At 44.9% G+C, this 24,415-nt stretch overlaps 2 protein-coding genes across 2 annotated transcripts in view; one reads left to right on the top strand and one right to left on the bottom strand.

Annotated features, from left to right (window-relative positions):
• The window catches only part of ADGRE5 (adhesion G protein-coupled receptor E5), a gene marked incomplete at its 5' end in the record, with an annotated part of 183,202 nt that extends 181,608 nt beyond the window's left edge, over positions 1-1,594 (top strand). Inside the window, one exon of the mRNA XM_082256377.1 lies at positions 1,231-1,594. Within this exon, the coding sequence (XP_082112503.1) occupies positions 1,231-1,260 (30 nt within the window). The 3' untranslated portion in view covers positions 1,261-1,594. The remainder of the gene's footprint in view (positions 1-1,230) is intronic.
• Positions 1,512-24,022, bottom strand: DDX39A (DExD-box helicase 39A). The gene is made up of 9 exons (XM_082256197.1): positions 23,814-24,022; positions 16,272-16,492; positions 15,981-16,164; positions 15,349-15,467; positions 15,129-15,260; positions 5,579-5,688; positions 4,467-4,611; positions 2,175-2,322; positions 1,512-1,700 (listed from the first exon to the last, which is right to left on the bottom strand). The coding sequence occupies exons 1-9, from the start codon at positions 24,016-24,018 to the stop codon at positions 1,684-1,686; spliced, it is 1,281 nt and encodes a 426-aa protein (XP_082112323.1). The 5' UTR covers positions 24,019-24,022; the 3' UTR covers positions 1,512-1,683.
• Positions 24,023-24,415: the final 393 nt, after the last annotated feature.

Raw genomic sequence — 24,415 nt, forward strand, 5'->3', positions numbered from 1 at the left:
GCTCACTGGATATTTTCTCTTTTTCAGACCATTCTCTTTAAACCCTAGAGATAGTTGTGCATGAAAGTCCCAGTAGATCACCAGTTTTTGAAATACTCAGACCAGCCCGTCTGGCACCAACAACCATGTCATTCTCAAAGTCACTTATATCCCCTTTCCCATTCTGATGCTCGGTTCAAACTTCGAGGTAGTCTTCACCACATCTAGATGCCTAAAATGCACTGGCATGCTGCCATGTGATTGGCTGATTAGAAATTGGCTGATTAGAAATTTTGTGTTACCAAGCAATTTAACAGGTGTACCTCAAAGTGGTCAGTGAGTGTATATATTTGTATGATGTAACAGTAACTTTTCCTGGAAGCACCTGAGCTCCAAAATTTAAAAAAAAAAAAAGTGTGCCCACCTACCTTTGGCCATATATTGTAGATGCAGTTGACCATAGGGGCAAAACTACAGTACAAGTCCACATTCCCTGCCAAATCCCTTTCTTGTACACAATACAGAGGGGTATACATGGAAGTGGTATTACATAACCACTTGAAGACCAGACCTTTTCTCGCACTTTACATGTAACATTCAGTTTTTTGCTGGAATACTTAGAACCTCCAAAAATATTTTTGAAAGCAGAGGCCCTAGAGAATTGGTGGGTTTTGCAATTTTTTTTATGTCACAGTATTTGCGCAGCAGTTTTTAAAACACAATTTTTGGGAAAAAATACACTTTAATTTTAATGCAAACAAACAATACATAACCCAATTTTTTTTTGTTAACATATAAAAAGAGGTTACGCCAAGTAAATAGATAACAAACAGGTCATGCTTTAAAAAGGTGTACGCCCGTGCAACAATGAAAAACGACGTCAATTTTACTAACCATAAGTGATGCTTTAAAAGCCTTTACAAGTTACCACTTTAGATTTACAGAGGTCTAGTGCTAGAATTCCTGCGCATGATCTGACGTTTGCTGTGATACCTTACACGTGAGATGATCGCTGTTTGCATGCAGGATTTTTACACTATTTAAATTTCTATTACCCAATTTCTTTAAATTTATTTTACACTATTTCTTTAAATTTCTTTTACACTATTTCTTTAATCACCTTTTTGCTGTCACAAGGAATGTAAACATCCCATGTGACAGCAACAGGCATGTGTCAGGTACTCTTTATGGAGGGATCTAGGGGTCTTTGCATGTCTTGTGACAGGATGTCTAATGTGTTTCTCGTTACAGGCCAAGGTAAGCAAGGAGTCTGGCTTATGATGGATCCTGCACACTTTGCAATCTTTTGTGGCGCAACTTCCACAAAGACTTACTTTGCACTTCCCACTTGCCTTAACCCGGACTGGTTAAAAAAAAAAAAAAAAAAAAAAAGACTGATCTGCCAGCAGAATACGCCAGCAGGCTGCACTTTTCACTTTGTGCTGATCACCTCTGACCAAAGGGAACACCCCACAATACTTCCAAGGAAGAAACCGATGATAAACTATTATGAACGAGAAGGACACAGGATCTAAACAATAAAAAAGTTTAATTTCTTTCCCTTCTTTACACAAAACCAAACTCAATAAAAAACCCAGATTTTGTAAAACCGAAATATTTCCCACAGGATGTGTGCAGCCAGACAAGAGCGGAAACTAAATCAGAGATGAGGACGTACTCCTAGCAGGACAGCAGGGGGCAGCGTTATCGACTCTGTTCGACTGTAAAGAAAGAAGAAAAAAAGCCAAATAAATATTTGACAAAATGTTCTTTAAGTAAATATTCCCAAGGCAATGCTTCTGTCCAAGGTACAATTTTTATCTATGTTACAATTGCATTTGTATATTATGCTAATAAAATGAAAGCCCACATCAGTATATTCTGTGGGGAAATCCATCACAGCTTTACTACATGTCCTCTTTGTCTTGAATACTCCCTGCATGGAGTTTGTATGTTCTGTGATTGCATGATGGTTTCCACCCACATCCCTAAGACATGCTGGTAGGTTAATCAGCTCCTGTCTAAACTTGCCCTAGTATGTATGCCTGGAGTTAGGGATCTTGGATTGTAAGCTCTGAGCGCAGGGACTGATGTGAATGTATAATGTGTAGAATATCAGTGCTAAATAAATATCTCCTGAACTTCCCATTTACTGCAAACATTCAGTATACATAAAATAGACTGATTTCACTTACTGTAAGTGGATATGTCTATCTCATCGGGTAATTCACCCACGTTGACTTCAAATCTGTCTTGGACATCATTCAGGATTTTGGCATCCTCCTCGTCAGATACAAATGTTATGGCCAAACCTTTTGTGCCAAATCTGCCAGCACGTGCCACCTGCACAGAATGCAAATCAGTCAAAGCAACGAAACAGACTTCAAAAGTCACTTGAGGTTTTTGCAAATTTTCACTGCAAGATTAGAACTACTTTAAAGAATGGTTTCCATGCACGCAGCATACCTAAAAATTTTACCTTTGTTTGGCCAACTTCACACTGGCATTAGAAGCAGGCGTTTGAGAGGCTTTAAAAACGCCCCATAAATGCTTATACAATGGACAGCACAGTGCTGTTCACACTATCAAATATGAAGTGTTAGCGTTGCTTCAAAACTGAAGCCTCATGTCGAGTCAGCAGGCATTTGAAGCCTTTCAAGGCCTCCCATTCAAGTCTATGGTGACGCTTTGCAAACGCTCAGGTAGTTGCGGGCTGTTAAGATTAGCCTATTAACTGTAATGGAATAGGAGTTCATGGAGCAGTTTTAACGCAGCTTATCAAAACGCTTCAAAACTGCCCATAGGGCGTTTTACAAGTGTTGAGGAGTCAAAAATGCTGCCCAAACACCTAACGCCCCTACTAAAGCTCAATAAAGAGAGTCTAGCACCCATACACATAGATGTGTGTGTTAAGCATTAGAAATTTAGTCAAGTGTGAATGAGCCTTAGTGTTTGGAGCTGACTTTGGGCAAGCTGTAAGCTATTCTAAACAATTTGAAATGGAAGCAATCTGGCCGCACTGACACGCAGAGTTGTCCCATATTAAAATATATTGCAGAAGCTCAACTTTTAAACATTTAACCATTTGTTGAGACAGTGCACAAATCTAGGGAATCTGATAAGATTTGCCAACAAAGTGAAGCCCCCACACACAGATCAAATCTGGTCCGTCTGTCAGTTTTTCAGACGGACCCAATCGCACCATCCATTGCTCTATGGACACCCAACATCCGATCTGTAAAAACAGACGGATGGGGATCAGTTCCCCATCCATCTGGTGGATTGGATGACAGATGGAAACAGACCGCCTGTCCGTTTCCATCCGATCACCCAGAGGAAAGCGGGCTGTGTCCACTCTGCATAAGTGGAGCGAGAACAGACCTGTCACCACCTGCTCAGCAGAATCAGCGGACAGATTTCCCACTAAGCAGGCAGTCCACCTGTCTGAAAAGAGCATGAGGGTTATAATAAATCTGATAATGAGATCAGCCAGCACAGTGAGGGTTATGATAAACTCCCCAGCCCCCTATGCACAGCAGAAATACACACAAGCCCACATTTACACTTTTCCACGTGGTTTATGTGCATTGCAACTCATTTGGAAAAGAACCCCATGGACATACGCAGACTGAGCAAACGCACCTGTACCTCTGACCACAGCAACACATTTGATAAAAAGCCCACACATTGCCTTGAGGTACGCAGAGTGGGAACTTGACATTTTTTGGCATGCATGAAAGGCCCACTATAAGAGGCGGCTTCCCTCAACGCAAGCCTGCTGCATAAAACATGTGAAATAGCACACACGTGTGAGAGGATCTTAAAGGAATCCCGTCTCCTGCTCTGGTAGGTGTATGCCTATCCCTAGGGCAGCCATTAATAGATCACGTTTGGGGAGACCTGATCTGCTCATGGCCATTTTAGATCCACGTGAGCCACAACAAAAATGACAGCTGCAGCTCCAGGGTCCGCTAGATCCTCCCGCATGACAAACTGCCAGGAGTGCCACCACCACAGCTCCTCCCAGCTCAAAACATCCAGTAGGGAAAGTCCTAAAAGTCGCACATGACAGCAAAACCCTGTGGGAGGTGTATGACCGCCTCAGCCTGGGCTCCAACCAGGCCAACCCCCCCAGGCTTTTCACCACACCCCTCCCCCCGAAACAATCACAGGAATCCGCTCATTACAATGATAAAGCTCCGGGGGCGAAGGGAAAAGCATTGGTGGGGGAATTGGCCTGCTTGGAGTTGGACTGAGGCTGTCACACCTCACAGGGTATTGCATGATGTGCAACTTCAAGGACTTCCTTTCCCTACTGGATGTTTTATATCCGCCACTCTCCAAAGTAGAAAAGGATAAGAATAAAACGGAAACCCCGTTCGATGACAGCTCTAGTTTGTCCGGTTTTGTTTTTTCACACCATACAAGTACAATATATGTATTTTTTTTGGTCTCAACTGTAAAGACACGCCTTACAAATGACTCACCCGATGCAGGTAGGTGTCGGAGTCCTCCGGCATGTCATAGTTGAAGACTATATTAACTCTTTCTATATCCATTCCACGGCCAAAAAGATTAGTGGCTACAAGAATTCTTCTCTGGAAATCCTTAAACTGCTGATACCTTGAAAGCCTGGAAAGGAAAGAAATCAATGCAAATGATTGGAGTATACAACAAAAAGATCAAAAAATTATACGTCAAGTCTATCTCAATAGTGGCTGGTATTTAATATTTTCTTCACAAATGCCCCAACACACACAAACTTCGGTATATTTACAGAGCAGTGAACGTGGTATACACCAATCATTTACTCCATGGTCCGTGTTTTGAATTCACGATTAAAGTGTTACCAAACCCACAACAGTAAAATCAGTCTGTACTCACTGTGAAACTTAAGAGGTTAATCCTCTGCATTATGTAAAAAGGCTGTTTGATCGAGTATTCTCTGATCCTCCCCTTCCACTGTCCCCAATCCATCTGCTGATAGCACAGAGCCCTATGAGACACTCTGCACATGCTCAGTCTGGTGTGTATTTCTAGAGTTTTTTTGGAGGGAGGGTGCATGTAATCAGCACAGGGGCCAATCAGCACTGTCCAGACAAAGTCAGGGGTCATGCAGCTTCCAAGGACAGCCAGGAGAAAACTCCTCCTACAAGCTTTAACCAGTGCTCGGCCAGACACTGATAGAAGTCACAAGACTGCTATATACTGCTGATGATTAAAGGTATTTAGCAGTTTATATTTACTAAAATAACTGCATTTCTATGTTCTGTGTACTGTGGGAGACCAGATATAATTAATGCAGGTCCTGGGTTTAGTAACACTGCACAAAATGTCACATTCGCTGCTATGTGCAAAACCAACTGCACAGAGGTGGTGGTAAGTAGAACATGTTTATTTCTAACAAAGAAAAAAAACAAAAAAAATAAAGACCATGGAGACTTTACAATTTACATGAAACTTATCACCTAACCATAAGATATTTCTGTAAGCCATTCAGTTCTTTCAATCTGCAACAACAGGCCTGTATGTAGCTATTTTTAAGCAGCCCACATTGTACTTCGCAGACCCTCCCAGAATTTCAAAAAGCAAGCCTTACCTCTCCTCTTGCTGCATTCCCCTGTGGATTGCAATAGCTGGGAAATTTTGTTCCACCAAGAGCTGTGCCAGTGCTATACACCTCTGAACGGACTTTACAAAGATGACCACCTGTGAAAGAAAACAGATGTCAGGTTATGATGCACAACACTGGTATACAGACACTGATTGCCTTTAATATACATTTTTTTTTGCGGGCGAAATTTGGGTGGTGCCTTTGCTTATTTCGTTCTGAAAACACCTGACCAGCATGTCAACTCTCTGACTTCAACATTTTCTGCTCAATAAAAGTATGAGGATCAGGAAAGTTAGAGTTCCTAGTAGACAGGTAATGCAAAGATCATGCAAGCAAAGCAAACCGAATACTAGCATGCTTTAAAGGGGATTTACTCAAGGGATAAAAACGATAATTCTCCCACTCTACAAGACTCTGGTCCAGCTGCATCTTGAGTATGCCACCCCGTTCTGGGCATCGGTCCTCAGGAAGGATGAACTGGAACGAGTCCAGAGACGGTCAACAAAACTAATAAAGAGACTGGAGTACCTCAGCTATGGGGAAAAACTATTTTTCACTGGAGTTTAATTTCTGGAGGAGACACTTCAGAGGTGATAGGATAGCGATTCGCAAATATCTTACTGGTGACCCTAGCGTTGGTAAGAAAAAAAAAAAAAACACTGGATTTTTGTCTTACCGTAAAATCCTTTTCTCTGAGGTTCACTGACAGCTCCATGTCTTCTTAGACCCTTGGGCTTATGCTGATCTTCAGTAGGACTAGGCAGAAACAATTTTGGCTATGCGCCCCTGAGGCAGTCCCAGGGGGTATACATCTCTTCCTACTATAGGACTTAGACAAATCCAATTTTCTCTTTTGTTCATTGATGGGCACAGCTCTAGAATCTTAACCATTGGGATGTCCCAAAGCAGTGTCAACATGAGGAGGTGGGAAAAACAGCAGAAAAAATTCCCAAAGGCTAAAACTAGCCAACCAGGCAACATGGAGCTCAACCAGGAGCTGGAGATCACCTGAAAATACACCCTCAGAGGACCAAGTCCTCTCAAACAGCAGTCTGCAAAACTTTGCGGCCAAAAGCAGCATCCGAAGATGCCAACACATCTACTTTGTAAAAATTTGTCAAAGTGTGCACAGACGACCAGGTGGCTGCCTTGCAAACCTGCATCACTGATGCCTGATGGCGGGAGGCCCAGGAGCCACTACTAAGCGCCCAGGTAGAATGGGCCTTGACAGGGAAAGGAGGAACTTGACCCTTGATTGAATAAGCCTGCACTACCGTCTGTCTAATCCATCGGGAAATAGTCGCAGCCAAACCCTTGCTTTCCGTAAAGACAAAAAGTGAGTGATTTTCTAAACAACTCGGTTGCCGACAGGTACATCCCGATCGCCCGAACCACATCCAGAGAACTCAAGGCAATCTCCTTAGGATGCTTAGGCTTAGGACACAGGTCAGGAAACAAATGTCTTCATTCAGATAGAAACCAGAGACCTTAGGAAGAACGACTGACCAAAGCGAAGCACCACTTTATCTCTCTGAACCACCAAATAAGGTGGACAAGACAAAGCTGCAAGCTGGGACACCTTGCGTGCGAAAGTAATCGTCACCACGAAAGCCACCTTCTGGGACAATGCAAGCAGAGGAATCTTGCAAATATTTTCGAAAGGCTATTTCTGAAGAACGAACAGTGCCAAATTGAGGTCCCACGGAGGCAACGAAGACAGTACAAGCGGAGCCAAGTAGCGGACCCTCTGAACCAAGGAATGCGCAGCCAAAGGACATTGAAAGAAAAAAATCACCAAGGCCAGGTGCTGTTCCACACCTCTTTGGAGGAACACCAAAATTCGAGCCACCGAAAAGGAACAGGAAGAAACCCTCAGACTCACCACGCAATGTACAACTTTCCAGACGCTATGACAACCCCCTATCCTTCAGTAACCGGCTTTCAACAGCCAAGTGGTTAAAGCCAGCGACTGTAAAGCAGGATTGAAGATTGGCCCTTGGGCCAACAGGTCTTCCCTGAGAGGGAGTCGCCAAGGGACATCAGCAACCAGACGTACCAAGACCGTGGAGGCCAGTCTTGGGCCATCAGGATGACAAATTCCTTCTGCCTTGATCCTTTGCAGAAAAACTCATCAGAAGTTTGAGAGGGGGAAAGGCATATCAGACGGTACTGCCCCAAGAAGCCACCAGTGTGTCTGCGGTATCGGCTAGAGGATCCCAATACCTCGCCACTAATCTCTGCACCACCTCGGGGGTGCCCCACCGGAGACCATTGATGAAACACCTCCGGATGAAGTGACCATTCTCACTGGTCCAGGGCCTGTCGACTAAGGTAATCCACATGCCAATTTTCCACCCCTGGAATATACACAGCCGAGAGAGCTGGAACGTTCCACCCACCTTAGAAGCTACTTCCCGAGCCACTAGGACACTTTGAGCCACCTTGACATTTGCCACGGCCGTGGCATTGTCTGATTGAATCCGTACCAGATGCCCCTGAAGACGAACTGTCCAATGGGCCAGACAAAGTCTGATCACCCGAAGTTCCAGTACGTTGATTGGTAGTCCAGTCCTTCAAAGTCCAAACCCCCTGAACACAGTCTGTGCCCAAAACGCCTCCCCACCCGTACAGGCTGGCATCCGTGGTGATCACTGTCCAGTACGGGGAATGAAGATTTTTCCCTGTCGAAGGGCCGGAGAGCGAAGCCACCAAATCAGGGACACTCATACCCCAGCTCCACAGGATCAGATTGTCCAGATACTGTGGATTCTTGTCCTTCTTGGCCAACAGGAGTCGAATGGCATCCTGCAGCTTCTGGAACTTGTCCAACAGGAGAAAGAAAATGCAGAGTCCAGAGTCAGAACCCCAGATAGTCCCAACTTGGTGGACAGAACCAGAGCAGAATTCTGAAAATTCAAAATCCGTACAGTGATGTCCAGGGTTGTCCTGTAGAGCAGTCGAAGGAGCGAGGATGAACCTCAACAGACTCTCACCGCGCAATGTACGTCTTCCACGTGCGATGGGAGATCTTCCTAGAAGTAGATTTCCTAGCTTTTAACAGCGTTGGAATCACCGACTCAGATAAACCTCTATCATTCAGCACCTGGCGTTCAACAGCCAAGCAGTCAAAGCCAGCGACTTTAAAGAAGGATGGAAGATCGGTCCTTGGGACAGCAGATCCTCCCTGAGGGGATACTTCCAAGGAACATCAGCGGCCAGCCGCACCAGATTGGCGTGCCAAGCCTGTGCGGAGCCACTAAGATGACCAGAAACTCTTCTGCCTCAATCCTGCATAGAAGTCTTGGCAGAAGCTTAAGAGGAGGGAAGGCATAGTTTAGATACTGACCCCACTACAGGGCCACCAGTGTGTCTGGGAGGCGCCAACAGATCCACCTCGGGGATGCCCCACTGGAGACACAACTGATGAAACCCCTCCGGATGAAGGAACCACTCCCCTGGGTCCAACGCCTACTGACTGAGGTAATCTGCCTGCCAGTTTTCTACCCTGGGAATGTGTATGGCAGGGAGGGGGCGGGAACAAACTGTCATGCCCACCTTAGAATGCCAGCTACCTCCAGAGATGCCAGGACACTTCTTGTGCCCCTATGGTGATGATATCAGCCACGGGCATGGTATTGTCCGATTGAATGCGGACTGGACATCAGGCAGAGTCGGATCGCTCGGAATTCCAAGACATTGATCGGTAGTCTGGTCTCTTCCAGTGTCCATATCCCCTGGGCAGAAATTTTGCTGAGGACGCCTCCCCAGCCAGACCGGCTGGCATCCATGGTGACCACTGTCAAATATAAGGGGAGATATAATGTGCTCACCAGAACGATAGGACTCAAAATGCCATATAGCATATGAGTCAAATCAGCTTATTGTACAATGGATGGATAATCCGAAGGGATGACAGAGGTCCCTGATGTTGAGGTGAAGAGGTGATAGCAGATATGAACCATCACACCAGAGAGGCTCTCACTCCGTCAAATGGCCAGAAATTAACCAAAAAACAAGGGAGCACAAAATAGTGCAACACTGCTAAAAGTTTTATTAAATAAAAATACACCCAATTGCACTTACAAACATCTCATGGTAAAGAGGTATACAGATGCAAAGGTAGGCTGTCAGCAACGTGGCCTTGACGCGTTTCAGCATAAATGCTTTTTTCAAAAGGTAGTGCCACCCGAACAGATACCCACAAAAGCCACTTATTGGTTAAATAGAAGGGGAGGAAGTATTTGCCCAGCCAAAGCACTGGAGAATGAAGCCACCATATTAGGGACTCCTTCGTTTTCCGGCTCAGCCAAATTAGAATTGTCTAGAGAATGCGGAGTCTTGTCCCATTTGCCTAGAATCTCCCTTTGCAGGGACCTCGTATGGAACTGTGCAAACAGAACTGCCTCGAAGGTAAACATCAGGCCCAGCACCCGCATTCAAGTCCGGAGGGATGAACATCTGCAATTTCTGGAGTTTGTCCAGAGGAAGGAGCACTCTGACTAAGGCCGAGTCCAGAGTTCGTATGGTGATTTCCATGTTTTCCACCAGAGCAGGGGGGGGGGGGGGGGGGTTGATACTCCGCTCGCAGAAGGTCGTCCAAGTAACCCATGACCCTGATCCCCAGTTGAGGTAACAGATGTTACCGGGGCCACTTTTGTGAAGACCCGAGGAGCAAGTGCAAGATCAAAGGGTAACATCACAAACTGACAATGCTCCTCTCCCACCTCAAAGCGGAGGAATCAATTGCGACTGGCATATTGGAATGTTAAGCATCCTTAATTTCGATAGAGGCATGAAAATCCCCCTGATGCAGGGATGCCACCACTGTGCGAATGGACTCCATCCTAAAAATCTGCACCTGCAAAAATCAGTTTAGCGCCTTGAGGTCCAGGACTAGACCTTGCCTTCCTTCCTGGGAACTGTAAACAAGTTTGCCGGTGGAACAGACCACTTCTTAAAAAGGGACTCCTCATAGGGGTAACGCCTAGTAAATCGCTTTGGTCAACCCCACTCTTTAGCATCAATTCTGCCAAAATAGGCAGAGACAAGAAACACCTTTGCCGCTCTGGATGGCTTGTGTGTGCCAAAAGGGAACCTGCTGCATCCTCTATCTTCAAGGTCTCACGCAAAGATCCAATCAGTCCATCCACCAGTGCCTTTTCATGCGCGGTTGCAGATTTGGAGGCACCATCCTCACTGAGGGTTCCAGGCAGGTGGTTGCAGACCCAGCAGGGTGACCCACGTCTGCGATGGCTGAGGCAGGGGGCACTTTTTGCTAGACCGTTGACCAAAAACCACATCCACCCAAGATACAAGTACTCCAGGACTCAGAGCATCAAAAGATGGTTGGGACCCAGAGGGCCCCAGAGCCTCAGAGGGGATGAGGTGGGGAGATGACTCCAAAGAGTCACCAGGGGGAACCTGACACCAGCAGCCACCAGGATAATCTGCACTCCACGTTAGGCGATCAGGAAGTGATAAGATCCAGGAGTCAGCACAGGGGCTGCCACCGCCGAAAACGCCACCCACAGGACTCCACTGTCATGGCCACCACGAATGTCAATGGCAAACCACTGCAAAATGGCAGCTGGACTACACAAACATGGCCAACGTGCATCAAAACACAGGCTACAGCAAAATGGCGCCACTGCGTGGCACCATGAGGCTCCAAGGGACCCCTAGACCTCAAGGACAGGCCCAAGCAAGACGGGGGGGGGGGCCTTGGCAGGTACATGAGGTCTGCATGCGCTCGCTGCCCAGACTGGGGTGACCACACTGGATCTAGATTATCCAGCCTGTCGCCCAGTCTGGCAGTAGATTTTTTATTTTTCCCTGTGAGATCTACAAAGCAGAAAAAAAAAAAAAGTTCTATCCAAAGAAAAAATAAAAAAAAATTTGCCAGGACCAGAGATCCCAAAACTAGGTCCTTACTCCTGGCCAGGCAGAATAAACCGAGTACCGGTAGCAGAGGAGGAGTATAGCCCCTGGGACTGCCCATAGGCGCAGCCAGATGCTTTTTCTGCCTAGTGTCCTACTTCTGTAGGGGGCAGTATAACCCAATGGTTATGAAGATCAGGAGCTGTGTCAGTCAATGAAAGAAAGAGAAAAAAAAAAAAAAAAAAGTTTCCATACAAGCGAGTTTAAAAAGACACATGGCCATTCACTGAATTTGAAGAGAAGCAGTTTAACCATAATCACCGTGAAGAGTTCTTTACTGTTCAAGCAGTAAAGATGTGAAATTCTCTCCCACAAGCAGTGGTATCAGCAGGGAGCATCAATAGTTTCAAAAAACCTATTAGATGGGCATCCTAATGATCACAACATATGAGAATTTTCATTTTATTATTGTTGATATAAACACATTCACCCAGAGGTTGAACTGGACAGACTGGTGTTTTTACAGCCTTATCAACTATGTAACTATGTCCTGGTCTTTAAAGTTATTAGAAATCAAAAAATGTGCTGCGTTACAAAAAATTCTCCCAAATAAATAGATAAATATTCATCTAAAATTAGCGTTTAGATATTAACATATATGTGCATATAATACAAGCTATGAGCAAGGTAAAAAACAACAATGTGCACAAAAAAAGTGTGAGAAAAGGGTGTTTTAAATCCCAGTGAAGTCCATAGCATTAGAGCATGAAGATGGTGTTCAGAAGAACTCAACAAAAAGGTCCCAGAGGTTAAGTCCAGATGACACTTTAAAAAGATAGTGGAGACACCGACGTGCAGATCACCAGGTATACAACAAATGGCTGCTTACCAGAGCAAGTGGGTCTCTCAACCTAATGAGTCGACCAAACAAGTTTAAAAGCAAAACCAGGTATAATCACTAGATGTCTCCTTACAGATCCGGACACGACATCTCCCTTCTATATCCAAGTAATGGAACTTAATTGTAATACCACAATAAGCCACAGGATGTCTCTATGGGCTCACACGATATCCACATCACGACATTAAAAAAGAAGAATGTATACAGGGACATAGCGTAACTCCATTTGAGAAAATGTATTCCAATAAAAGCAAACAGCGCACTCACGTTTTCAGTAGATCAAGGCATGTAAAAGACCCAGCTAAGAGTGAGCAAACATCTCTTGCGGTATGGAGATCCTTGGTAGCCGGCTATTGGGGGCGTGGTGTCACGACTGGCTCACCCGACCAGTTTCGTCAAACATATGACATCATCAGGGATGATGTTCTTCTGAACACCATCTTCATGCTCTAATGCTATGGACTTCACTGGGATTTAAAACACCCTTTTCCCACACTTTTTTTGTGCACAATTTTGTTTTTTACCTTGCTCATAGCTTGTATTATATGCACATATATGTTAATTAATATCTAAACGCTAATTTTAGATCAACATTTTTCTATTTATTTGGGAGAATTTTTTGTAGCGCAGCACATTTTTTGATTTCTTATCACGTTGGTACTTCTATGTTTCCTTTGTGCAGCAGCTCACTATTGTAATTTTTTTCAGTAATTGTTTTTGATTAGCGCAGAAAACCCCACCACTTCACATTTGACTCTTTAAAATTATTGACCGTATCCTGAATTCCTTTGTTTGGGGACCTGAGCGCCATAAGTTAACATGGGTGTCACTTAAAAACCTTACGGATAAGGGGTGTGGCTATACCGGATTTCCAATCTTATTACCTTGCGTCGCAACTTTCCCATTTTTTTTATTTTAATAAATTGGAGGCTACTAGATACCAAACCTTAGTTTGTCATGGATTTCCTCAAGCTGTTTACACCCCTATGCAGGTACTTTTACGAAAATGTGGTCCTTCACCTCGAGCGATGGTGATGAATAATTTGTTGTTCCATCACCAAAGATCTGGGCGATAGCGGCAAAAAAGTTAAATTACCCTCAGATACACACCAGGACCCCCTTATGGCATAACTCAGGCCAGCGAGAGCTTCTATCTATCCCGGATTGTCAGTTGTGGGCAACTAGGGGCATACTGTATCTGGGCCAGGTGCTTTGTGATTCAGGTGTTCGTTCCTTTCAATCACTTAAAGCCGAGTATGATCTCCCTCCACATGTTTTTTCGATACGCACAGTTGCGTCACGCATTACATGCACAATTCTTGACACAATTTCACGTTTTACAAGATATCCCTCTGCTTGAGGTGCTGTTGGGCGACACGTATGAGGGTCTTATTTCATCCTTATACATTGAATTGCGTGGTGTTGAGGGTGATCGCCAGGTGACCCGGATACAGGCTCGTTGGGCTGTGGATACGGGTCCCCTGGATGAGATGGATTGGGACGATATCTTGGTGGGCCCTAGGTTGGCTTCGCCCAAACTTTCAGAGTGTGTGACTCAGCTGTACATCTTGCATAGAGCTTATCTTACTCCGCTTAGAATATCGAAATATAGGCGGTCATAACTCCTCCTGCCCTCGTTGCAACCTGGTATGTTTATACATCTCATTTGGTCTTGCCTGGATATTCAGGCTTACTGGACACAGGTTATTAAGTTTTTGCACAATCATATGGGCTCCCCCTTACAGTTGGATGTTTTGACCTGTGCGTTAGGTTTGTTCCCTGACTGCGACATTGATCCATTTTTTTTACCATTTTTCTTCAGGAATCTATTTTTAGCGCTCGCAAACTTATAGCCAGACAGTGGATGCGTGAATCAGTCCCTACTCTTCAGGACTGGATCGTGGAAATAAATTCTGCTCTTCGTTAAAAACGATTGATTTATAAACACAGGGGGTGTCCCAAGAAATTTGATAAAATTTGGAGTAGGTGGTTAGAGAGTACTCGTACATTTAATGTATACATTTTCTGAAGTCTTTGGGGGATGGGGCGGTGGGGCCGGGGTATGGATATGATTGTTTGATTATTGCTCATAGTGACAGGATGTAGTTGCTATATCACCAGGGCGGGGTGCTGCTGAGAGATATTTATAACATTGTACCTCTTTTGTACGGTGAAGGTATATCTCGTTTCACTTTAAGTGTTTCACAAGTGTGTAACTCACGTGTTAGCGAGTTTTTGTATTGTATTTTTGCAGCACAAATAAACTTATTTTCCATCTAAAAAAAAAAAAAAAAAAAAAAAAAAACTATGTCCTTGTCTGTACATGGGTCAGTGATTCAAACTACTGAAGTTAATGGCTCGATCCTATGACATAGGAAAGCAGTATTTGCAAAAAAATAAAAAAAAAAAGGCGGCACTGGCAGCCCCTCAGGGTTTTCCATTCAGAGCAAGATGTCAACATCCTCCGATAGCCTTATCCATCCCAGCAAGGTATTCTTATTGATCCACGCTGCCAAGCTCTGGTGTCTTACCTCACCCTGTTGAGGTCACCACTGTTGTCACCCTCACGACAGCAAGCAGGCCACTGTCACATGGGAGTTCACATGCTCCTGCATACACAGAAGCCCTACTCAACTAGAAGAAACATGGATGGCCAAGAGTGCATTTCTGAGGGAGAGGGCTGTAGGGAGACCCCATCATATTGACCTGAATATGCCAAATGGCAGCATCTCTTTAGAAGGGACCACTCTTACGAACCTGATTAAACTCCAGCACATCCAACAGGTCAAACAGTTTCCGGTTCTTTTCACTGTCCTTTAGTTTGACGTAATACTGCTGTAAACCGTGAAGTGTCAGCTTGGTCTCATCATCCACGAACACTTCCATAGGCTGGGGAAAAATACAAGAATTTATAGGTTGCCATGCAAACACAAGTATCAGATGCTGCTGCAGGTAGATCACTGTGCTGGGTACTCACATCCTGCATGAACTTCCTGCAGACTGGACGGATCTCCTTGCTGAGGGTGGCACTGAACATCATGCACTGTTTCTCATGAGGGGTAAGGCGGAAAATCTCCTGCACATCTCGGCGCATGTCTGCCGGAAAAAGCAAACAGTCATGTATGAATTAAATATTTAATTTAGTGCATTGAAATTACATCAAGACTAATGTCAGGCATACATAAAATAGGACCACTTGATTAGTAACAAGTAATGTCCTCTAACACACGACAGGTTCAAGGCAAGACGATAGCAATATCCAACCAGTTATAGCTTCCAGCTACGCCAATGCAACAGGACCTTAACAAAATGTGATTGGCTAGTCTTCGCCTAGTGAAACTACGTCTCATTTACTAAGCTCTGGGGCAAATTCCTGTGCAAAGTGAACTATTACCCTTTAGTAAACCAATCCCACTGACAAAAAGGTAGATAGGCAATCTAGAAGTTCTGACTTCACTCCAGCTTTCCCGATTTGTGCGTTTGTTCCACGTCTGTGAACTCAAAAATATTTAAGCCGGAATGCCAGACAACATGCATTTTCACAAGGTAATGACAGCCTCTGTATTTCTCCTTTAACACAAGGTCTCCCCACCTTTTTACACTACTTACCTAGCTGCTCCAGCATCTTATCACACTCATCCAGGACAAAGTGTTTGACATGCTTCAAGTTCAGAGTCTTCTGTCTGACCAGCGCCAGGGTACGGCCAGGAGTGCCCACCACGATGTGAGGACAACTTTTCTGGATTGTTTCCTCATCCCTCTTAATGGATAGCCCACCAAAGAAAACAGCAACCTGTTTGGAGAGATTAGTTGAGTTTAGTTCAAGAAACAATTCACAGAACACAAGAACAAAATGCATTAAATTCCCCCCCCCCAACACATCAGAATAACACTTCTTACCTTTATATTAGGCATGTACTTTGAGAATCTCTCATATTCTTTGCTGATCTGGAAAGCGAGTTCACGTGTGTGGCACATTACAAGAACAGATACTTGTCCATCCACTGCCTCAATCTGTTGAAGTGTGGCCAGGACAAAGACCGCAGTCTTCCCCATACCGGATTTGGCCTGACACAAGATGTCCATGCCAAGGATGGCTTGAGGGATACATTCATGTTGTACTGAAGGAAAAAAAAAAAACAATTCATGAGTCCCATGAGTTCACATGAAGTCACAAAAAATATATACAGCATCTCACAAAAGTGAGTACACCCCTCACTTATATCTTTATGTGACAACACTAAAGAAATGACATTTTGCTACAATGTAAAGTAGTGAGTGTACAGCTTGTATAACAGTAAATTTGCTGTCCCATCAATAACTCACACAGCCATTAATGTCTAAACCGCTGGCAACAAAACTGAGTACACCCCTAAAGCTGGATACATAGACACTATACAACTTACGTTGGTAGATTTCCTTTAGATTTACCTTCAACTATGTAGTGCAAGGGCCGGCCTGATTGCATACAAACTGAAAGTGTTTAGGTCTGACCTCATATGTTTTGGCAAGTCTAAAGGAAAAAAAATCTTAAGAAAAATTGTATAGTGTGTATCCAGCTTTAGTGAAAATGTCCTAATTGGGCCCAATTAGACATTTACCCTCCCCAGTGTCATGTGACTTGTTAGTTTTACAAGGTCTCAGGTGTGTTAAATTTGGTGTCATCGCTCTCACTCTCATACTGGTCACTAGAAGTTAACATGGCAAAGAACTGAGGATCTGAAAAAATGAATTGTTGCTGAAAAGATGGCCTAGGCTATAAGATTTTCAAGACCCTGAAACTGAGCTGCAGCACAGTGGCCAAGACCATACAGCGGTTTAACAGGAAAGGTTCTACTCAGAACAGGCCTCGCCATTGAGTGCAAGTGCTCAGCGTCATATCCAGAGGTTGTCTTTGGGAAATAGACGCATAAGGGCTGCCAGCATTTCTGCAGAAGTTGAAAGGGGGGGGTCAGCCTGTCAGTGCTCAAACCATATACTGCACACTGCATCAAATTGGTCTGCATGACTGTAGTCCCAGAAGGAAGCCTCTTCTAAAAGATGCACAAGAAAGCCTGCAGTTTGTTGAAGACAAGCAGACTAAGGACGGATTACTGGAACCATGTCCTGTGGTCTGAGGAGACCAAGATAAACTCATTTGGTTCAGATGGTGTCAAATGTGAGTGGCTGCAACCAGGCAAGGCATACAAAGACAAGTGTGTTTTGCCTACAGTCAAACATGGTGGTGGGAGTGTCATGGTCTGGGGCTGCATGAGTGCTGCCACACTGGGGAGCTACAGTTCATTGAGGGAACCATGAATGCCAACATGTACTGTGACATACTGGAGCAGAGCATGATCCCCTCCCTTTGGAGACTGGCCACAGGGCATTTTTCCAACATAACGACCCTAAACACACCTGCAAGGAGACCACTGCCTTGCTAGAGACGCTGAGGGTAAAGGTGATGACTGGCCAAGCACGCGTCCAAACCTAAACCCAATTGAGGATGCCCCACAGATGCTCAAATGGAAGGTGGAAGAGCACAAGGTCTCCAAAATCCACCAGCTCTGTGATATCATTGAGTGTAAAAGAACTCAGTGGCAACCTATGAAGCTCTGGTGAACTCCATGGCCAAGAGGGTTAAAGCAGTGCTGGAAAATAATGGTGGCCACACAAAATAGACACTTTGGGCTCAATTTGGACATTTTCACTTTGGGGTGTACTCCCTTTTGTTGCCAGCGGTTTAGGAAATGGCTATGTGTTGAGTTATTTTGAGGGGACAGCAAATTGTAAACTGTTATACAAGCTGTACACTCACTACTTTACATTGTAGCAAAGTGTAATTTCTTCAGTGTTGTCACATGAAAACATAAAAGATTTACAAAAATGTGAGGGGTGTACTCACTTTTGTGAGATACTGCATCAGGAGAATTGGAAGGAAAAAAAAATCTGTAGTGATTAAGCACTTCGCGACCACTCTATACTGCTACAGGGTGGCAGCTGTGGGCGCATGAACATACATACGCATACTATTTACCGGACATTGGTTGCTACATTTAAGAAAAATTTGTGGTCGTAGGGAAAAAAAAAAAAATGACGTCTCACTGTGCAGCGCTTTTGGTAGATTTTGTTCAACAAAGTCCAATATTAAGGCAATTTTTTTATTTTGGAATATAAAATAATTTGCTCTATATTATGAGCTTTTGGTATTCTTTATGTAAAAATTCAGTAGCAAGATTAAGCGCGTGTGTTTATGAATACGCAGACACACTTGATCCTGCACCTCCGGACTGTCTGCCTGCCGATCAGCCAGAGAGACAGCACTACAATCTGCCTATGTAAACAAGGCGGACTGTTCTGAAAGAAGCGAAGGCATAGAAAGCTCTATTTGTGGGAAAGGACAAGCTTTATTTGGGTACAGTGTCGCACAACCGCGCAATTGTCAGTCAAAGTAACGCAGTGCATTATTGCAAAAAATGTCCTGGTCTTGAAGGGGGGTAAATCTTCCAGAGGTTAAGTGGTTAAACAGGAGAGCATTTCTTTGTTTTCTTTAGGCCCCTTTCACACTTGTACAACCAGAAAGTGACACGACTTGAAGCAATGCCTGTGTAATCTTGGTTTATGGACCTCGAGTCACAATAAAGTTGGACCAAAGTAGGGCAGGGACTACTTTGAAGTCGCACAGATATGAATGGTACTCATTGGAGATCACGGGGTACAACCTGTCATGTGACTGTCATAAGTCACACAAGTGTGAAAGAGGCCCTAATGCATTATGAAATTAAATGGTCTTATCTACCCCAACACATGACTAAGCTCTGCTCAACAGGAACAAACACTATTGTAATTCAATTCAAAGGTTTCAATACTATTGTTGCCCGCAGCGCACAGATGAATTTCAGGACCCTAAACACCCAGTTAAAATGGTTATGGAACAAATTGGTCTGAAACACAGGCCCAACTTTAAATCCCCCTTAAAACAAATATGGGATGTATCCCTCTATTAAACCTATATGGGAAGGGACAGACCAGTGACTGCACACATTCTGCTACACAAAACTCTGGTGCACTATTTTACACCTTTGACGTTTAGCCCCCGTTCACATAGGGGCGACGCTACTTCGCACCGCGACCCCAAAATGTTGGGGTCGATAGATGAAAACCACCGCTAATGAGCTCCTGTGTTGCCTCGCGGCTGTGATAACTTATTTTTCATCTATCGACCCCAACATTTTTGGTCGAGTTCTGTTTGTTGTGTCACCTACGTTTTTATTTTGGAGTGTTTTTACATTTGGAGTGTTTTAAAGTTTTAAGCTGCAGTATCGATTGGGGGTTTTATGGACATTTTACGGATGTTTTTTTATGAAGATGGATGTTTTTTTATGAAGATTGATGTGCTTTTTTGAGTTTAATAAAAGTGTGAAAAAATGGATTTTTGTAAGATCTTACCGTAAAATCCTTTTCTCTTAAGCTCATTGACAGACGTAGTCTTCTTGATTCTCAAGAGCTGGGTTATGTTGTCTCCGCAGGAGTAGGACTAGGCAGAAAGACAAAACGTTCTGGCTCCACCTTAGGGGCAGTCCCTGAGGGTATATCCTCCCTCTCTCTGCTACAGGGAATCAGTTCTGTTTTAAAGCAGTACAGAGAATTTAACCCAACCCAACTCAATGATAGAGGGGCGGGTACTACGTCTGTCAATGAGCTTAAGAGAAAAGGATTTTACGGTAAGATCTTACAAAAATCCATTTTTCTCTATCGCTCATTGACAGACGTAGTCTTCTTGATTCTCAAGAGCTGGGACATCCAGAAGCAGTGCCACAAAATGAGGGGTGGGATTGACAGAATCAAAATCCAATCTAGAAGGCCCAACCGGAGCCAACCAGAAGTATCAAAGGACTCATCGAGTAAACAGATGAGACCTACCCCACAAATCCTCGAGGTAGACCAACAGTCTCCTCAAACAGTGGCCTGCAGGAACCTTGCAGCCAGAAGAGGCATCTGACGATGCCATCACATAAACCTTATACAATATTGTAAAGGTATGAACCGACTACTAAACAGTCGCCTTGAAAACCTGAACCACTGACGCCTGATGGCGGAAGGTCCAGGAAACTAAGCGCCCGAGTAGAATGCGCCTTAACAGGGAACGGGGGATCCCGACCCTTAGATAAAATAAGCCTATACCACCGTCTGTCTGATCCATCTAAAGATGGTCGCAGCAGAACAGGCAACCCCTTCTTAGGGCCATCCGTGATCACAAACAGTGAATCCGTCTTACAAATTGACTGATTCCCTGTAGCAGAGAGAGGGAGGATATACCCTCAGGGACTGCCCCTAAGGTGGAGCCAGAACGTTTTGTCTTTCTGCCTAGTCCTACTCCTGCGGAGACCACATAACCCAGCTCTTGAGAATCAAGAAGACTACGTCTGTCAATGAGCGATAGAGAAACCTTTTTACACTATGAGGAGCTTCTCTCTTTCTTCGATGCTGAATGCATATCCACATCCATAAGGAGACCGTCCACCCGCCGATCCATATAAAGGAGCAGCAGAAAAAGCGTTTTAGATTCTTATTGGCGTACGCCATAGGAATCCACACCTTCTGGTAAGTGTGCTACCTTACCTTTTGGCACAGAGTGATAGAACTCAAGGATCACCGGCACGCACGACCCCAACTTCACACTAAGACTTTTTGAGCACGTCCTTGCACTTTCTTCTTTGTGTTCACTTCACGGACTACTTTTCACTGGATATTTTTTGCTTATCATGATTTGACATAATTGATTTAGCCTTTAAGCACTTTATAGGTATATCATTGTTTACACGTTCGCACATGCACATTAGTGGCAACCCATTCATTTGATTTTATCAGTGATTTATTACAGATGGTTTTATTATTTTATATCAGCAATTAAGGATATATAGCACAGCAGTATTGTTTACACGTTTGCACGTGCACTTTCATTGCCAAGTTGATACATATATACAGTTTCACTCATATTAGGGTACCGCAGTATTTTTTACCATTTTTTACATGTTAGCTCGTTGCCCAAAAACCACCTCACCATGCTGGCAGTACCACCCGGTCGCCAAGCACAAGCACCAAGCGATCCTCAGCAGAGAGGGAGAGAACTCCACCAGACTCACCACCCAGCAGAAACAGGCACCTGCAGTCACCAGGATAATCTGCACTCTACGTGCGGTGATCAGGAAGTGAAAGGATCCAGGAGTCAGCACCAGGGGATGAGGGGCCCCCACGGCCAAAATCCCCGCACACAGTGCCCCACTGTGATGGCCACCACTATTTCCAATGGCAAACCACAGCCGGACTACACAATGGCTGCCATGCATGGAAACACAGGCTACAACAAATGGCGGCCCCGCACAAAGCCACAAGGCTTACAGGGACCCAGAAGGAAACCCAGGCCTCAAGGACAGACCCAGGAAGGAGCCCCACCAGGTACAACCCCCCCCCCGCCCAGTAGCTCCATCTGGTTGCTGGCGGGGCAGCCCCCGGCCCCAATCACCAGCATAGTACCCTGCCCCCACCCCTAGAGGTGGACCAGACCACCCAAACATATGCAAGGGAGACAGATGAAATGGGGGTGCATGACGGGAAGGAGGGTAACTTGGGGGTCCTACTGTCCCAAGGAGGGACCGACATGGACCCAAAAACCTTCCTGGGGGACAGCTACTCTTCATACCAGGAACCAGACGGGCACCGCTTCAGACAGAACCCCTTTCCATTGAAATCGGGGGAGGGGCTGTCGGCCAGGAGGAAATCTGCAACTCAGGCCGAGACCCGGTCGTATACGACCTCACGGGGCGTTTAACTCGCAGGCCAGCCCCGTCCAATGGGGCTATGTCACAGCCGACCTAGCGCAGAGCTGAGGTCTGTGCGCACTCGCTGGCCAGACTGGGATGACCACTGGATCTAAATTATCCAGCCCCTCACCCAGTTCAGCAGTTGATTGTAGATCTCACAGGTAAAAAAAAAAAAAAAAAAGAATTTACCAGGACAAATTATCTCAGCAAGGAACTAGGTCCCTACTACTGACTAGGCAGAAAAAACTGAGTGTCTATAGCAGAGGGAGTATACCCCCCTGGGACTGCCCATGGGCATAGCCAGACTTTCTGCCTAGGGTCCTACTCCTGCAGAGGGCAGTATAACCCAACAGTTATGGAGATCAGAAGCTGTGTCCCATCAATGAACAAAAGAGAAAAAATGTTTTTCCCCATGCATTGGGGCCTTGCCAAAGCATTTTTTGCCATACCTCTATGGATCACAGTAATGCTGTTCGTTCTGCACTCCTGTGACCTGGTCTCAGCCGACATCGGGCTAAAGCACGCTGTCGACTGACGTCACTTTGCCTGTCCAGACTCCAGAAAGATCCCAACCATATAGTTGGGATCCACTCAGATGCCTGGACCAGCACCTGACTGTCTCTTAAGCGTTCTGCTGAGACCCCGAGCAACCGCCTTCCACTCCACAGCCCAGTGCTCCAGTGGAGAGAAGGGACCTTGAGACTGACAGCCAGGGCTCTCTGTTCAGAGCAGAGTAAAGAGCTGAGCGATCAGTGGTGTTTGATCGCTCAGTTCTCACTGCAGAGCTGACAGGAGACACATGCAGCATCAGATCAATGCTGCACTTAGGTGAGTATAACTATTTTTAATCCCAAACTTCTCTTTTTTTAAAAGCTGTTTTAATAACACTATGCAATGCAGGTAGATCATTGCTGGTGGAAAGGCCAGGCAGTGTACTGTACATAACTTCCAGAAAACATCACAGTGCCCTGGTCTCCGTACCCCAACAGACCTCAGTCATAATGCCAGCAGTAGGCTGGCTTCTAGGAAGGAGTTATGCAAATATCAAGTTGCCTTGATGGGTGATGTCAGTCTGGAGGAGTGGATATTCCTAGGCAGGCTGCATTTGTTTATAGACCACCCACAATGTGATGCTGAGCCTCCATGATTGAAAGAACTGAAACCACGTGCATGCCAGTGGCAGGCTAGAGACAGTAAAGAGCTAGACCATACAGGATGTCCTTCAGCCAGAAAACGAGGTGTGCTAGGTTTGTTGCAGCATCAGATACACATTGAGAAGCTAACACTGTGCAGTAATATCAGAGCAAGCAATTTGTCTATAGGACGGGAGTTCAGCTTAAAATCATACAGATCTCTTTGCTGTAATGCCTATTCCAGCTCTCCCTAACCCAACCTGCCCCCATCCCCCCTGTGGTTTGAGTGTATAGAAGGTCTGGACACTTAAGGAAATGTGCTGAGAAATATGGAGGGTGCCACTGCTGATTTCAATATCAAACTTAGATTCCTGCACACTGTTCTGCGTTGGTGACAAATACTGAGGGTGTACAGTCAGCACCAGAACAGAGCAACCTGTAATTTCAGAAGAGGTGGAAACTGGCATTCTTGACCCAAGACCAGTTTCCTTGGATTCAGCACCTACCTTCAGAGGGATGTTCAAAGCCACAGTCCACAATGGCTCGGAGCAGTTCGGGTTTTAACAAGAAGTCTCTGAAACCGGAACTGTGGATAGACACGTAGGATCCTTTCACCTCTTTTCTGGCGGTTGGTGCTGGTGTCTCGCTTTGCTGTGGCTCGTCCTCTTCTTCATAATCCAACAGTTCATTTTCAACATCCTGCTCAGTCATGATGTCTGGGAACAATGAAATAACACAAACTTAGTACAGTATAAAACCTGACAAAGACGTGCAAGACCATGAAAAATTGTACCATTTACAAAAACATTTGTCCTGTTGCTGCAAATTAACCATTAATGACACTCATATGGACCAGGATAAAGGCGGTGTGTCATTTGTACCTTTCCTCTGCAGCTCATTGGAATCCTGATGTTAAAGGGATAAGAAACTAAAGAGGACATTTCAGGAGGGAAATATACAGGATTGTCTTTTTAAAACAACCCCAGTCATGCTTATTCTCTGGTTTTACTGTATTCCAAGGGCTGACCTGGAACAAGTGAGATCAGGAGTTTATTGCTGCATGCTTTGTTTTGGGTAAGTGACCCAATGTATTAAAGCCAGGAAACCG

Source organism: Pelophylax lessonae (assembly GCF_965119305.1).
Source record: "Pelophylax lessonae genome assembly, chromosome: 4".
Classification (NCBI taxonomy): domain Eukaryota; kingdom Metazoa; phylum Chordata; class Amphibia; order Anura; family Ranidae; genus Pelophylax; species Pelophylax lessonae.

What these genes read in the sequence shown, in the direction of transcription:
- DDX39A (XM_082256197.1), bottom strand. Translation starts at nt 24,018, where the DNA reads ATGACTGAGCAGGATGTTGAAAATGAACTGTTGGATTATGAAGAAGAG. An exon ending in AGTACATGCCTAATATAAAG is followed by an intron (nt 16,165 to 16,271) that starts GTAAGAAGTGTT and finishes CTCTCCAAACAG; the next exon opens with GTTGCTGTTTTCTTTGGTGG. An exon ending in GGAATGCAGCAAGAGGAGAG is followed by an intron (nt 4,612 to 5,578) that starts GTAAGGCTTGCT and finishes TTTCCTTTCCAG; the next exon opens with GCTTTCAAGGTATCAGCAGT.